We start from the raw sequence: 15241 nt of genomic DNA on the forward strand, positions 1-15241 counted from the left end.
TTGAGTTCAGCTGACTTGGGGAAAAAATACAACAGGCACGTAAGAGATACAGACTAAAACACCAGACTGGACAGCGTCCTGGGAGAAGAAACATGATTTTCAGCAAGGCAAGTCCTCAAAGTAAAGCCAACTTCCAAGGGCACCCCGAGGCCAACCCTGCAGTCGCGAAAGGTTTTGAAGACCATCTGCCTGCGAAGCCGGAGCCACGTTTGTGTGACATGCAAGCTGCTGTCTGGCCTTGAACTAGGTGCAACCCATTTTATAATAAAAATACCAGCAGCTGCAGCGGAAAGAGCTTCACCATGGAAGCAGATGGAGGGGACCCACCTGCCTCCCTCGGGATGTGCAGACACAGAGGCTGTGCTGGCTCAGTCCCCAGGGCGCTCAGCACCAGCAGCTCCAGCATTTTGTAGCTCATCTGAGGTGGGAAGAGTTAAGGGGGGTTAGGAATGAAGGAAACATTCACCCCAAAGCCAGCAGGGCACAGCAGCTCTCCCATCACCTGCAGCCCCGCAGGGTCCGGGTAGTAACGATCGCACCATGGCTGGGAACAGACATTTCTAAATGAGCCTCCTTCTATTTGCATTCGAAACATTTATTTTGGGAAATACATATTAAACACTATTATTTATACAAAAATGGACTAAATTTGTCATAATGCTTATAACCCCCAAAAGGCCATTTTAATAGATCTGGATGAAGGGTTTGTTGTTTTTTTTTTTATTGTATTATTTTTTTTTTCTTCCAAAAACAAAATCAGGTTACAAAGGAGAAAGCGGCGTGTCTTGCTTGGCCCAGCTTGAGATATCAACTAGAGGAAAAAAAAAGTTTAAGATGACATTTGCAGAAGTGCCTCACACAAGAGATTTTTTTCTCCCCTTTCATAGTCTTTTTTTAGACGCTTGAAATATATATATTTTTTTCAGTTAATACACTTTTTTTGGTTTTGTTTTTGCTAAAATATAGCAAGTCAGCAAGTAGATAGTTGTTCTTCCCCAACAGCTCCGTTGTGCCGTTGTGGGGAGGGGGGAAAAAAATATGAGTCAAGGGGGAGAGCGGATTCTCCTGGCGATGCACCCCCCCCGTACACACCCCTTTGGTTGCTGGGGGGGGGGGTGTCACACGTGTGGGGAGCCCCTGCAAACCCTCCGCTGAGCAACGTTATCTGGGCATCCCCACCAAGATGAGAGCAACCTCCTCCTTCCTCCTGGTCACCCGTGCTGAAGAAGGTGGCTCTGCCCCCCCGCCCCCCCTCAGGGAGACCATTGGGTGGGCTCTGCAGGTGCCTTCCAGTGCTAGAGGATGGGACATGCTGTCATTTTAGTAGGTGCCCCCCCAAAAAAAGGTGATTTGCAGAAAGTTTTATCCCTTAGAGAGGATACGGAGACTGACGGAGCGGACAAGAGAAAGGCAAGCGGAGCCGGGGCCGGGGGGGCAGGACTGCAGAGCTCTGCTCCTGTGGCACGGCGTTATTTAGCCCACCCCCCTCGCAGGGTCTTATTTACTGAGACTCACTGAAAGAGGAGGTGCGGGGGGAGGCAAGAGCATGGGGGACCACGGGGCGCAGCACCCACAAACGCCGTCCCAGCCCTCCCCACGGCTGCAGGGCTCGGGCCGCACGTTCACAGTGCCCTCGCACAAGCAAAAGAGAGGAGCGTGATACACGTACACACGTCACACTGGGGATCCAAAAAATAAAAAAATAATTATAAAATACCCAACAGCCTCCTCTGACGTAGGGAAAAGCCCGAGAATCGCAAGGGTCAGACAAGACAACCCTCTGCCCCCCCTCCCACCGCTTTGCAGAGACGTTCCACTCTCAGCCCCCTTTGGACACACTCCGAGCCTTCAGTGGAAAAAAAACCAAAAACCCAGCCAACTGAATGAAAAATAAATACACAAGTGTTCCCAGGACGTCAGCCACATCTACGGTCCAAGGGAGAGGGAAAAGGAGTCTCTACAAAGCATCGCAGGCCTTTTGCAGGCTGCAGACAGACAAAACAAGCCCTCCCTCCCCTCTCCCACGCTATTGCAAGGTAGCAGTCTGAAAAGGCACTTCTCCCAAAGCAGGTCGCTCTGCCTGGCCGGGGGTCGGTGACAGGCGAGGTGACACCTAAACACTCCCAGTTTATTGCATGTAGGCAGGGTAGAGGGGTTGGGTTGGGGGCTGCAGAGGGCTCGGAGGAGGCAGCAGGAGACAAGGATGGCACCATCTTGCTCTCTTCCCACCACCGTACCTTGCTTCCGAAGGCTACATTCACCTGGAGAAACCCTTGCCTTCAACGGACGGAGAAGAACCTCTGCATGGAGGGGCAGGCAGGGCTCCCAGGGGCACCCCAACCCCACGGATCTGCTCCCCCGAGCTGGGCTGTCGGGCCAACACGGGGTGACAGCAAGAGCCCGACCTCCGCGGGGGGACGGTCCCCAACCCAGGGATGCTGGCCCGGGGGCTGAGAAGAAAACCGGTGCCACAAAGCCGGGGGGGGGGGGATGAGCGGTCGCCCCGCTCCGCACGACAGAGACGGCGTCTGGTTATTTGGTCAGTTAACATTGGCAGGGGGCTGGGGGGTGGGAAGAGGGACAGTGGCAGAGGATTTATATAAAAATAAAGGGGGAAGAGGGGAGAAATAGCGAGCGTGAGCGAGCAAGGTCCTGGCTACGGAGCGAGACGGTTACATTTCGTTAGCCACCAGCTCTTTGTCGGTCACGCCGTTGGAGAGCGAGCTCTGGCCCTCGTTCAGCCTCTTGACCCTGTAGGCTTCGAAGTGGATGTTGCTGGTAATATCCTTTATGTTCTGCATGTGCGTCCTGCGGGAAAGGGAGACGGTGGCAATCGCACCTCGCTGGGCACAGGTTTGGCCAGCCCAGCCCCTGCCACCCCAACCCCTGCCCCCCCCAACCCCTGCTTTCTAACACCCCCTCCTGCCCAAATTTCCCCTCCTGCTTTACGGTATCTTTAGGGCACGGGAGGGAAGCAGAGGCAATCGTGGGCAGCCGAGCCCAGCAGCCTTCACTGGCACCCACAGCCTGCGCTTGGGTGCACGGGAGTCTCTGCTGCATAAAACCCATCCGGGAAGACCCCGGTCCTGCAAGTCCCTGGGAGCAGGTTTTGTAGCCCCACACAGCGATCTGCCAGCAGCAGCTCACGTGTGCAGCGTTTATCTTGCAGCCAAATTTAGGACGAGCCCAATGTCCCTTCCAGCAAGCCAAGGGCGCTCAGCCTCCCATTCCCTGCAGCAGGGACGCCTCTTTCAGGAGGGACCGGTGACCACCCAGACCCCCCCGATGGCACGATCCTGGGACGCAGGAGGGTGATGTTTTGGGACCAGAGGTAGGATCTGGGGCTGGTGAGGAGGCACTAAGGCCAAAAGGCTTCCCAGCTGCTTGCAGGCGAGCTGGTGCATGCAGTCAGCAATCTTGGCGTCTGTCCTGACCCATCCGCTGCTCCTCTCCTCCCTTAACTCAGCACCGTAGCTGAGAAAAGCCCCCTGAAGCCATGTCCCATTGAGTGGGGTCAGCCCTCGCAGAGGGGGGATGGAGGGAGGGATGGGTGGGGGGATGGAGGAGCAGAGTGAAGCAGTGGCTGGTTCAGGCTGGGCCGGGCTCTCCCCTTTCTTTGGATGCCACCTGGTGACCGAAAGCTACAGGGACCGGGTGCAGTCCTACCGACCTGATGAGGAGGTCCCGCAGGTAGGCGAACTCACAGTGTGTCGTGTTCTCCACTGGTAGGAAGAGAGAGAAACCCATCAGCGTGCACTCGCGGCAGGAGGATGGCAACCACTGGGGGTAGAGAGGGACCTACGGGGCTTCACTGGCATGTGGAGGGCTGAGATGGGGGTTACCCCGGGGGCTACAGGGTGCAGGACTCAAGAGTCCTCTTTGCTGCTGTAAGGCTGGTACCCAGGTACCCACCCCAGCTCAGCACGGCCAACTGGCTGGTGAGGTCTCACTGAGCATTCCCAGTCCCTTCCAACCGCGTCCCACCAAACAAGGGAGCTCCCAGCAGCATCCCCCACCGCAACATCCCCTTCAGACCAACACAAGCTGAAACGGGCCCCAAACAAGGCATGGAAAGGGACAGGGTGAGCTTTGCAGTGAGCACCAGGCACGGCTCCACAGACGCGTTTCATCTATAGCTTCACCCCGAGCATCCTGTGGCATCCCAGGCACGTCGGTGACTGCTGCCCGGGTTGCCGGTGCTGTGGAAGGATGCAAAATCTTGCTGACGAGGGCTACCGCTGTCTGAACAGGGCTTGGAGCAAGGAGGAGTGTTTGCAAGAGGGAAAAAATCAAAGGGTGTTGCTCCACCACAATTAATCTGACAGCTCGCAGTTTACCAGGCATTTGAATTTAGAGGACCAACTCTCTTCTTTGATTTTTTTTTTTTTTTTTTACCCCAAACAGGCTTGTACATCATACAGAAATGGCAAGACAACAAATAAGGCTGTTCTGCAGAGGCTGCCCTTGGCCGTGGCTGGATCCCAGGGTCTCCCCGTGCTGAAGGCAGATGCCACGCGCGGAAGGCGAGTGGTTTAATGAAGCCCATTAAAGTCAGAGCTTCCAGGGACAGAGCACAAGAGGGCAGCAGAGCTTTAAAATACACGGATTTTCCTGGCATGACGGTTAAGCCATCCCTCAACACAGGATTCCTATTAAAGACTCATAAATAAGAGAAACCTATGAAATGAAGGGGAGGAAGAAAAGAGGGGTGGCACTGGAGATGTATCGTGGCTGCCAGAAACCAGGGACATGGAAACGTGTAGATGTGCTGGAGCCAGGAGTTTTCATCCTGCCTTTAAACCATGATTTAAAATGGGGGAGAAAAAAGGAAAGTGCCGATGGGATGAAAATGGAAGAGGGAAGAGATCCCTCGAGGGCACCAACCAAATGGTGGAGGGTACCGATGCCAGGGGAAGGTTCTAATCTGGGCTTGAGACACAGAGATGTCACTCGTGTGCCCTCACATCCAGCCATGAGGCATTTAACTCTGTGACCAGCAGAAGCCAGGCCAGAGGGGATGACAAGACACCCAGTAGTGTCCCCTCCGGGACTCAGCAGCCCCCCGAGGCGCACAAAGGCCCAGGAACTCAGTGCAGGAGCATTGGCCAAGGTGTTTCCAGTCCCCAAACACCGGGGAAGTGGTTTTCTTTGAAGGGGCAGGGAAGTACTATATAGACCTCGAATTCTACTGCTGGTTTTGGACCTCATCACCTTCTGTCAGGGCAGGGAGATGGGCTCAGGAGGCAGGGAAACAAGGACGAGGTACCTTCAATGGTGCCCCACTTGGTCTTCCTTCCAAGGATTCTTCTTCCATTAACCTGGTATTCCTGGTCACTGCCCACCACTGCAAACGGGATCATTTCCTGAGGAAACAGAAAACCAAGGTTATATTTTCCTCCTGAAAACCCATCAGGAAACCAGGCTGGTGAGCTAAGTCCTACATCAAGCTGTTTTCAGGAGAGTTTCATGGGATGAGCTGGTCTGTCCCTGATGCTCCCAAGCAGCGTTGCCTGCCAGGGACCGCAGGCAGCTCAGAACCCAGGCAGCAGCATCTCTTGCACATGTGCCCAGTCCTAAACCAGTCTAAAACCAGCCCCAAACCAGTCTAGCCCAGCTCATTGGCAGGCACCAGCGCATAGTCAGGGCAAAGGTATCGTGATGCTTCCCTGGGAATCGTCCCCAGCACCTGTCAGCCTGTGGCTCGGTGATCCAAGGTGGTGTCTTTGTACTTAGAGTCCCTAAAAGACGTTTTTCTTCCTTGAATTTGTCCAATCTACTCTTTTGAGTCAACAAACCGTCAGCTACTTCCTATGGCAAGGAACTGACAGCCATGAAAGCAGAGCAGCCTACGGGCAGATTACCTCCAGGTGCCGGGAAGGCTGCTCCCCTAGCCAGGGCTGGACAGACCCCGGCACTCCCTGGGGCAGGGCGAGGGGCCACAGGACCCTGCCCGCTGGGTGCTGAGGGCACCCGTGAGGAACGGTGCTGGGAGAAGGAACAGAGGACACCTTCCCCAGGTACCCTCCTCGCCCTCTTTCTGTCCCTGGTCTGAGCTCTGGCAGGATCCTTGGTCCTGGGCAGACCCCCTGGACAGGGGCACAGCAGCTTTGGGAAGAAAATAGGGGCATTTTGCCAGAGACCCCCAGGACATCACCAGCACCCAGAGCTGCAGGGCCCATCCAAACACGTCCAACCCACACCAGCACACACTAACCCTGAATTTCTCATTCACTAGCCGATCTTCAGAGTCTTCATCAAACTCCTTCTGAGGATACACGTCGATCCCATTGGCAAGAAGATCGGCCATTATCTAGGAGAGAAGAGCAGAGGAACATGTGAAGGAGACACGGGCAGAGGAGCTGCGCTCCCACCATGACGGCAGCTCCCAGCCGACCCAAGAGGCTCTCGTGAGCAATGCCCAGCAGCAACATCTCCCCTCTCCATCCTAAACGCTGCCCACCTTGGGGAGAGAGGCCTCTGGTCAACTGCTGCGCACCTACCAAGCGCTTGCCCTCCAATCTCTGCGAGAACCTGGTGCCAAGACACGGTTCAGGCTGAGCGAGATGAAGTTATATGAGCTGGGCGTTGCTTTGGGATCGCTAAAGATAGTAAGACAATACAAGCTGGACCAAGCAATGGGGAATGGAGCTGCCAGGCACGTAACCCAAAGTTAAGTTGCTTTCTGGTGTCTGCTTACGCTCCTTGGAAAAGGAGTTGCAGCAGTACGTGATCTGAAGGGACAGGGACGCAGACAGTTTGGAAGAGCAGCCTCTAAGGATATTGCCTCTCTGCAAGGGAAAGAGACGCTGAAATCTGATTCCCGGGTGGAGGCTCAGCTCACGGGGAGCACGGAGGATCAGCCTTCTCCAACAAAGCTGCAAACCCAAAGCCAGCCTGCGTGCCTGCTCCCATCGCTTCCTATGGCAATGAACTCCTCTGCATCAGCCCGACGTTGCAGGTTGGCAAAGGAAGCGGATCCAGCCCAGAGAAACCCCCCAGCTGGCATCCCACCCCCCAGCCAAACCCACACACTATTTTTAGGGGAACAACCCAACAAAGCCAACTCCGCAGGGCACAGGAGGCCTTTCAACTAACTCAGTGCAGCGCTGGCATCAACCTAGGCAGCCTGCAGCCAGGCTGGTGCTTCACCATCCCCTGCCCACCCCGATCCAAACCCCAAAACCTATCGTCTCTCCGACACAGCTACACCCCCAGATGCAGCTGGGGCTCTGCTTTCTGCGAGTACGCACGCAGGCGTGCTGGGGCAAAGGGAAAAGGTCCCGGTCTGTGCCCACCTGGCCCGGGTACCTGCCCTCCCGTTTGCACCAGAGCATCTGGAGCTGTGAGCGTAAGGAGGGCGAGCCCCTTGCAGAAGGGGCACTGCAAGCACACCATGTGGCTACATGTTCTCCCTCCGTCTGGAAGGATTTTGGGGGTCTGGTTACAATCAGGAACGCAATTAGAGACAGGGCGAGCTCATCCTGACGATGAGCCGGTGCAGAGCGGGCGAGCCAGGTGGTCTCCCCGTGCTCTTTTATTACACAAGGATGGCATCAGCAGCCAACAGTGCCCAGGTGACATTTTAGGTCCCAGACTGACTTTGTGGTCCCAGAGCCAGCCAGCCACCCGCAGGCACACAGATCCGTGCGCTCGTAACTTCCGAACGGAGCCAGCAGTCTGCAAAAGCCACTGCAGAGAGCAGACGTGGCACCGTGGACTCTCCCCACCACCCTCCTGCCCAGCTCCTCGCAGATCTCCGTGCAAGCAGGCTGACAGGCTGGTCAAGCCCAGCCTGGATTATCTCTGGGCTCCATTTCCAGCCATCGTCCAGCTCGCTGCAAAGGGAACCACGTGCAGAGTTTGGATTCAGCCCCCCAAACCAGACTGGCTATCTCAGTGCCTGCCCCTGCTCATCCCTAACTGGGAAGACACTGGTGTCGGATGGGGTGGCTCATCTTCTGCACGGAGACATCGAACAACCCCTGGCTAATGTGCCATCCTCTCCATAACCACTGAAGGTGGCCCCTAAAACTGCCCTCTTGGCAACACCCCCTTTCCCTTCGCTTCGGTTCCCTGCGGTTCAGACTCATGGACCAACGATGTTGGTGGCTTGCTCGCTCCTGCAGGCAATGCTGAGGCCATCACGCCTGCAGCCACGTCCGTCAGCTACACAAAGGGATTTACAGCCCCTTACCGAACCCCAAAGCGGGGCATCTCCACCTCTCGGCAGCACCAGGCACGCGTGCACAGAGGAAAGCCCACGCCTGGCTGTGGATTCAGACAGCCCCTCCTCAGCTCCCCACCGCCAGCCCCCAACCAAGGGAATTTCATGCCTTGCTTCCCCCATAAATCTTACCCAGCTGAGCTCAGCAAACCCACACTTTTTTTTTTTTTTTTTTTTCCTGCTTCCTGTATCGGTGCACGATGCCGCAGAGGAAAGGTTTTCCAGCCTCTGTGCACCATCTACCTCCCAAAATAACAGAAACCAGCCTGAAAATAACAACAACAATAACAAAGGAGGCAGGAGAAACAAACCTCGAGACTTAGAGCTCAAAACTTATCCTGCACTGACAAAGATCCAAGAGAAACACAAGGAACTGCTTGGAGCACAGGCTTTTCCTCCGGCCACGTGGGATCGCTCAGAGCTGCAGCCGGAGGAATGCGCCGGGCTCCGGGCCAGGCACTCGCCTTCCCAGCCCTGCCGGGGGAAGGCAGGGGGAGCAGGGAGGGGGAAAGGGGCACAAGGGGATGGGGGACAAGAGATGGGAGCCCCGATAAGAGCCGCCAGCCCCTTACCCTTTGTTTGAAATAGTCCCTCTCCTCCAGCGTTAACGTGTCGGCTTTTGCAATCACCGGGACGATGTTGACCACTTTGCTCAGGCGTTTCATGAACTCGATGTCTAGCGGTCGGAGCCTGAAAAATACAGCAGAAAAAAGGGGATTCGCACACCGACAGTGAGGCGGGGGCTGCTGCAAGTCCTTTCAGATAGGAAAAATAAAGACTTTTTCTTAAAAGCATGACAGCACGCATCCGTCTCAGAGGCGGTTTGCAGACAAACGCTTAAAACGTTTCCCCTTCAAAGTGCCCCGCTATCGCCTGCAAACCCTCGCAAAGCCCCGTGAAGCGGGAGAGGGCTTTTATCTCTGCACGGATGCTCGGCCACAGAGGACTGCGGGAACTTGCCCAAAGCTACACGTGTCCTTGGTTAAGCCGGGACGAGAGCACGGGCAACGTCGGCTGCGGGGCCAGCCTGCCCGCGATGTACGAATCAAAGCTGGGGAGAGACCACGGTGTGAGACCTCCGTCAGCCCTATCCAAGCTGTCACCCACGATGTGGAAACGGCCACGGGTGACTGTTCCTGCTCACACTCCCTCCTGTGCTGAGCACCTAGCCTGCTGTCGTGCATGAGCCAGGATTGCATCTCGCATCCATCAGTCGGGATTAAAAAAGGTTCTGCTGATTCTCCAGGGGCTCACACGGCACAGAAGAGAGGCTGCTTGTTCCAGAGGGCAAAAAATGTTAGAAAATCTCTGCAACAAAAGTCTCAGCAGAGGAAAGCTGCAGAGATTGCGTAACCCCAAGGATCAGCCCCTCGGGAAATCCCTCCCTGCTAAAGGCTCCCGCTGACAGCGGGGATGTGACCTCCGGTGCCACGCTGCTCCGTGTCCGAGGGCTGCGGTCCAGCCGCAGACAAGGATGAGGGCGCATGGCCGTCACCCTCCCTCGCTCCTCAGTCCTCCCCGAAGGTGTTCTTACTGCTGGGGGTTCCCAAGCCAGCCAGAGGAAAGCCCTCCTTGGGACACCTCCTCTTGCTGCAGGTCCCCCTCGGTGGCTCTGGAGGCGACGGGGACACACGCCCATGGAGGTCAGTTGAGCAGATGTTGCCCTGAAAAAGGAAACCCAGAGGTCCCAGGGGACACCAGGGCGCAGGAACACCTTCGGGGTGCTCATGCATTAAGGACCCTGTTGGAAATGAGCCCTCGCTGAAAGCATGCAGGGAGGGGGGCAGCAAGGCCAACAGCGGAGCCCCAAAAGCGAAGGGACACCTCTGCCACTTGCACATCCTTGTGACCTCCAGCGCCAGCAGGACCCGACCCGACTCATCTTTGGTGAAACTGGGGCAGAGAGAGGTGAAGCCACCTTTCGGAGGAGCCGTAGGCTTCAGCGGCAGAGCTGGGGCCAAGAGCGAGGCCCTGGCAATGGGGAAGAAACCAAAATAAATGGGACAGTGACTTAAAAAGCCCAGGCGCGCGCAGGAGTCCCGCGTGGAGGAGCACGGAGCAGAGCAGAGGGCTTGGGAAGAACACGGCCAAGAGAGAACCTACTGCCAACGTGCTCACGCCAAACCCCACCGTGGTCTTCTTGGGCCCTACGAAGGGCTCAGAGACTCCTGCAGACCCACCACGGCTTCTGCAAACTTAGCAAGAGTCACACAAGTGCAAAGGGGAAGGGGCAGATCCTGCTCCTCAGCAGTCACCAGGCTGCATCCCCACCCTGCAAGGCCACCCCTGCCTGGCTCCAGTGCTGAGGGCACCCCAGAGGGACATCCAGCCCCGGAGAGGCCCGCTCAGCTCCGCCTGATCCAAAAATAGCAGCCCAAGGCTGCTCCAGTGCAACCAGCACCAGTGAAGCCAGCTGAGCCCTTCCCTGGTCAAACCTGGTCCCATCCCAGGGATCGGGCTGGACCACGCCATGCCGACCTTCTCCCCGCACGCCAACGGCACGCACAGCCCAGAGCGCATCGTTAGCATGAGGACAAACGAGTTCCTAACACAGACTCAGGAGTTACAGCTCACCCTGGGCCCCAGGAAAGAAAGAGTTTGGCTATTAAAAAAGAAAAAAAAAAAGAAAGAAAAGAAAAAAACATAAGGAAACCCCCATGGACACATCTAAGCAGACTTGCTGCTGGCGAACATTGTTTGGAGCTCTGCATAATGTATTTCCCAGACCTCCAAGGAAGCAATGCAGTTATGTTCCTTTCCCAGCAGACTTCTTTCCCCTCCTCTCTCTTTGCTATTTTTCAAACAATTTTTCCCCTCTAAAAGCCTCTTCCCTACTGAGACTGTATTCCTGCCTCTTTCATCAGCTCTTCTTTTAGAGTGAAGACTGGGATGCACATGTAAGCTGATGCAGATGGATTCACAATCAGCCAGGCATCTGAGTTTCAGCTCGACTGACACGGAAGAGCCCCGTCACCGAGCCCTCACCGACACCCGGAGGATGCCGGCGGTGAGCAGGAGGCAGAGCCAGCCCACACCCCTGTTCGTGCCCACCAGCACCCAGGCAGGCACAGCGACCGTGTCCCACACCGGTCTGCACCCAAAGCCAGAAGAGCCCCAGGCACCTTTGACGCAACTTTCTGCTCCGATGGGCCTCATCCATGGAGGTCACCTCCCATGATCACATCCCTGCACCATCCTGGAGAAGAGGAAGGGAACCAAGGGACTCCCCAGAAGAGCAAACTCCATGTTTTTAGGATATTTTGCAAGTTTCTAGATATTCTACCGATTCCTGCTGGGTAGCCCCAAAAAACTTTAAGTGTTTAAAAGAAAGTGATTCTTTTCACTGAGAACAAGACCTGTCGCTAGACGTCACGTTCACATGAAGACACCAAAGGAGAACAAATGGCTTAAGGCGATCAGGAGTGCAGAGCTTGATTTGCACTAACAGCCCTGTACGGACCCAGGCTGAAACTGCCAAGGTCACGACGGGCCAAGCCCAGACCTAATTCCTCTTAAACTCCCGCTGCAAGGCACAGCCCAGGACAGCAGGGACTTCTGCTGGTATCTGCAGGGACCAGTTTCGGAGTTTAGCCACCACCAGTCCGCGACAAGCCACAGGCACAGCAGTGCTGGCCTCCACCGGGTATCTGAACTTGGTTCACCTGCACAAAACATCGACGCCAGCACCTGGCGAGGATTAGCAGTGAAATCCTTAAATATACGAACATGCAAAACAGCAAGAGAAAGCCAGTTATTTCAGTTCAGGTGCATGTAATCTGCTCCAAGCAGGTCACAAAAGAGAGGGTAGAGCTCAAGAAGAAAAAAAAAAAGAAGTCTGTTTTCTTCCCCTTCCCCAAACAGTCTCCAATATTAATAACTTGCAACTAGACACGTACACACTTTGGGCTTTGCTGGGAGGGGCTGGAGGAGCTCTAAGGGGAGTGGATGGGCTGGAGCAGGAGATGCAGGAAGGGCTCCAGCCCACCCTGGATGGTGCTGGTTGCTCCCCCATCCTCTCTTGCTATGGGGCCGGGGAAAGCAGAGCGGCTGGGGACACGTTATTTCTGCATTGCCTGCAGCCCCCACGCACGGACAGGATCTGAACAGAGACTCATTTCTGCTGGTTCCCTTGAAATGCCATTATAAGAATGAAAATTCACGGCGAGCTGCAGAGTTATTTCCTTTTGGTTGTGCCCCAGATCAAACTAACAGCAAGAATTTGAGACGTGCATTAAGCAAACACCAGCCCCATCACCAGGACCCATCAGCCTGTCGAGGGACCTGGGGGGCACCCGAGGGGGGCAGCTAGTGGGGAAAGGGGCAGCGGGTGGCGGTCCGTCAGGCAACAGCTCTGGTACAGGCAGAACAGGGGCTGCCGAGGCCGGGGCGGTGTTGCCGAGTCCCGTTTCAGAGCCGAGCGGTGCTTCACAGGGGTCAGAGCCGAGATATTTATTGGGTGGCAAAGAGCGGGGCTCGCGCGGCTGCAGCCAAAAGCCCCTGCCAGCACGTTACTTAGCCTTCGCAAACATGGTTTTACGGGAGTGTTACAAGAAGGACAGGGTGTGTGCGAACTAGATGGGTTGCAAAACCTGCCTCGAACTCCCTGTAAAGGGAGACTGCAGCGGAAACTTCTCTGCTGATTAACCCTTGAGCTGCCCAGATGGGAGGGCCAGACCGAAAAGGAGCCGAGCAATCCTCTGCTCCAGCCTCTCGATCTGTGTACCTGGTTAACTTCGGGGTTCCCCCCTGCCTTTTTATTTAAGAAAAAAGCAAGCTTTCGCCCAATGACCTGGCAGGCTTGGCCCCGGCTGCCTGCAGCATCCACGTGCCAGGGAAGGGACGCCTGTGCCGTGCACACCCACGTGAGCAGGGAGGGACAGGCGGACACGAGTCACCGCTGCTTTGGCTGCGTCACACGGTGAAGGCAGCAGCTCCCGAAGGCAACGCAAACAAGCAAACCCGTGCACGGTCCCAGGATGGACGGCACCAAGCGTCCCGAGATGGCACAGGCAGCACACGGGTGATGACACACGGGCACGCTGGGGTCCTCTGCAGCTGGGTGCGGATGTCCCTAGAGCCGGTCCCTGCAGTGCCACGAGCCACTGCCCCTGCCAGCCATGCTCCCCATCGCCTCCCAGGGAAACCAGAAGCACCGAAGCAAAGCCCTAGATGCCCTTCACATACACTTCCACGTGGGACCACGGACCACCTGCCTCAGCGGGGGCACAAACCTGCACTTAACATTGTGCGACAGCCCCATGACAGGGGGCCTCCCACACTCTCGTCCTCCAAAATGAGCATAAGCTTCTGCTACCAGCGCTGCCACAGCCGCTCCACCACGCAGGAGAGGTGGTCGCACCATCCATTCGTGTCCACGGACCATGGGCACTGCTGGGGAAAGCTTGTCCGTGGTGATAGGAAATGTACCTTGGGCTTCATAAGGGGACGGAAAGGAAACCCAACGCCTGCACGAGCTCTTGGAGAAGCAAAATTTCCTACTGACTTCTCCCTGCCGGTGGGGTTTGTCCCCCTTCCCTCATTCCTCGGCTTATCTCCATCCCGAGGCAGGAGGGGATGCGGGAGGCAGAGGCCAGCTCCGACGCCGGGGCAGGAAAGTGCAGCCCCCCGCGCCCCAGCCGGGCTATCAGGCTACAGGGAAGGAGGATCAGCGCAGGGCTCAGCAACAACGGCCTCCAACCGCCGGGCTCGCTCGAATATTGGAAACACATGTTCGCTGGAGAGAAAGAAAAAAAGCAGCCGAACTTCCACGCAATTGCTGTTAGCCGGCGGGTGAGAGAAACCAGAGCGCACGGCTGGAGAGGCTCTGGCGGGGGACACGGGGACGGGGCTCCGCACCACCCCCCTCCAAAATTTGCAGCCTCCATGCAGGTCAAGCATCTGCAGGATCCAAGCACTGGACGCACTTTTAAGGGTTAAACACCCAAAGCGATGAGAAAAAGCTCGAGCGTAGCAAATGCTGCAAATGCTGCAACGCTCCGACCTGCCAAGGCGGGGTCTGCAGATCAGGGCTGAGATAAGCGGGACCAACAACACTAGACTGGCCTAAAAATGTCATCTCCCTTTAAAATGTTTTCTGCTTTATCGTATTAAACCATAAACGTTTCGTCGGCCCCTCTGCTCCCAATCGACGGCCAGTTACACAAGAAGAGCATAACTGGCCCATGCAGTCATTTTATTCCGGCGAAGGATGCATTTTTGGTCTACCCACTGACAGAAGCAAAACAAAGTCCTTTCTATTGGAATAAATCTCTACATGGGGAAGAGGAAAAGGCTGACATTAATACAGCGCTGGCAGCTTAAGTTTGCTTTTGAAAACAGACCAAAAAAAATCCCCACGCAGACAGAGCCAGAAGTGGAAGGAATTGACACAAATCAAAAGGAAACTTAGGTCTCGTTTTGCATTGTGATACTTTAAGTCACATTTTTCAAGACACTTGAAGTGCCCCAGATTTTCACTTCGGGCTACGTGCCTAGGAAAAAAAATTAAAAAAATAGAACGAGATCTCAGCCTTTGATGCTGTCGCTTGAGAAGTGCCAGAGCCAGGAGAGCTCTGCACTGAATAAACTGCATCCCGCTCGCAGACTCGTCAAACAACCTACAAAATACCCTTAAAGGGTGCGGGTGTTCGCTCCCTTGGTAGCATGAGGACAACCAGCTTCTTCCCTTACAAAGGCAGGGGCACAGCAAAAACAAAAAAAAGTTCTGTTTGCAAAGGCAGCCTTTCCATCCAATTTCAGAGCTCAATGATTGTTTTCCATCCTCGGTCAAGGTGACCAAAGCAAAGCAAGCAGCTAACCGGAGCTCAGGGAGGCTTTAACAGCCCCTCAGAAGCAAACTCCATGTTCTTCCACAGTACAGCAGCTCTGCTGCGTTATTGCAAGGGCTGCAGATGCTACAGCCAGAGGAAAGACAGCTTCACGCTGTCCTCAAGCTCCTCAAGTCCCCAGGAAACACGGGGGGATCCCGAGGAAGACCCCGATGGCTGAGGTGCCCGA

General features: G+C 55.6%; 1 protein-coding gene across 11 annotated transcripts in view; it reads right to left on the reverse strand.

Annotated features, from left to right (window-relative positions):
* Window positions 1–574: 574 nt before the first annotated feature.
* The window catches only part of SEPTIN9 (septin 9), a 142545-nt gene continuing 127878 nt past the window's right edge, over window positions 575–15241 (reverse strand). For all 11 annotated transcript variants that reach the window (XM_075770966.1, XM_075770972.1, XM_075770968.1 and 8 more), the window contains 5 exons: window positions 8797–8914; window positions 6215–6310; window positions 5267–5363; window positions 3671–3722; window positions 575–2808 (listed from right to left, as the gene is read on the reverse strand). In XM_075770966.1, the coding sequence (XP_075627081.1) occupies window positions 2673–2808; window positions 3671–3722; window positions 5267–5363; window positions 6215–6310; window positions 8797–8914 (499 nt within the window). In that variant the 3' untranslated portion in view covers window positions 575–2672. The remainder of the gene's footprint in view (window positions 2809–3670; window positions 3723–5266; window positions 5364–6214; window positions 6311–8796; window positions 8915–15241) is intronic.

Source organism: Balearica regulorum, chromosome 18, assembly GCF_011004875.1.
Source record: "Balearica regulorum gibbericeps isolate bBalReg1 chromosome 18, bBalReg1.pri, whole genome shotgun sequence".
Lineage (NCBI taxonomy): Eukaryota > Metazoa > Chordata > Aves > Gruiformes > Gruidae > Balearica > Balearica regulorum.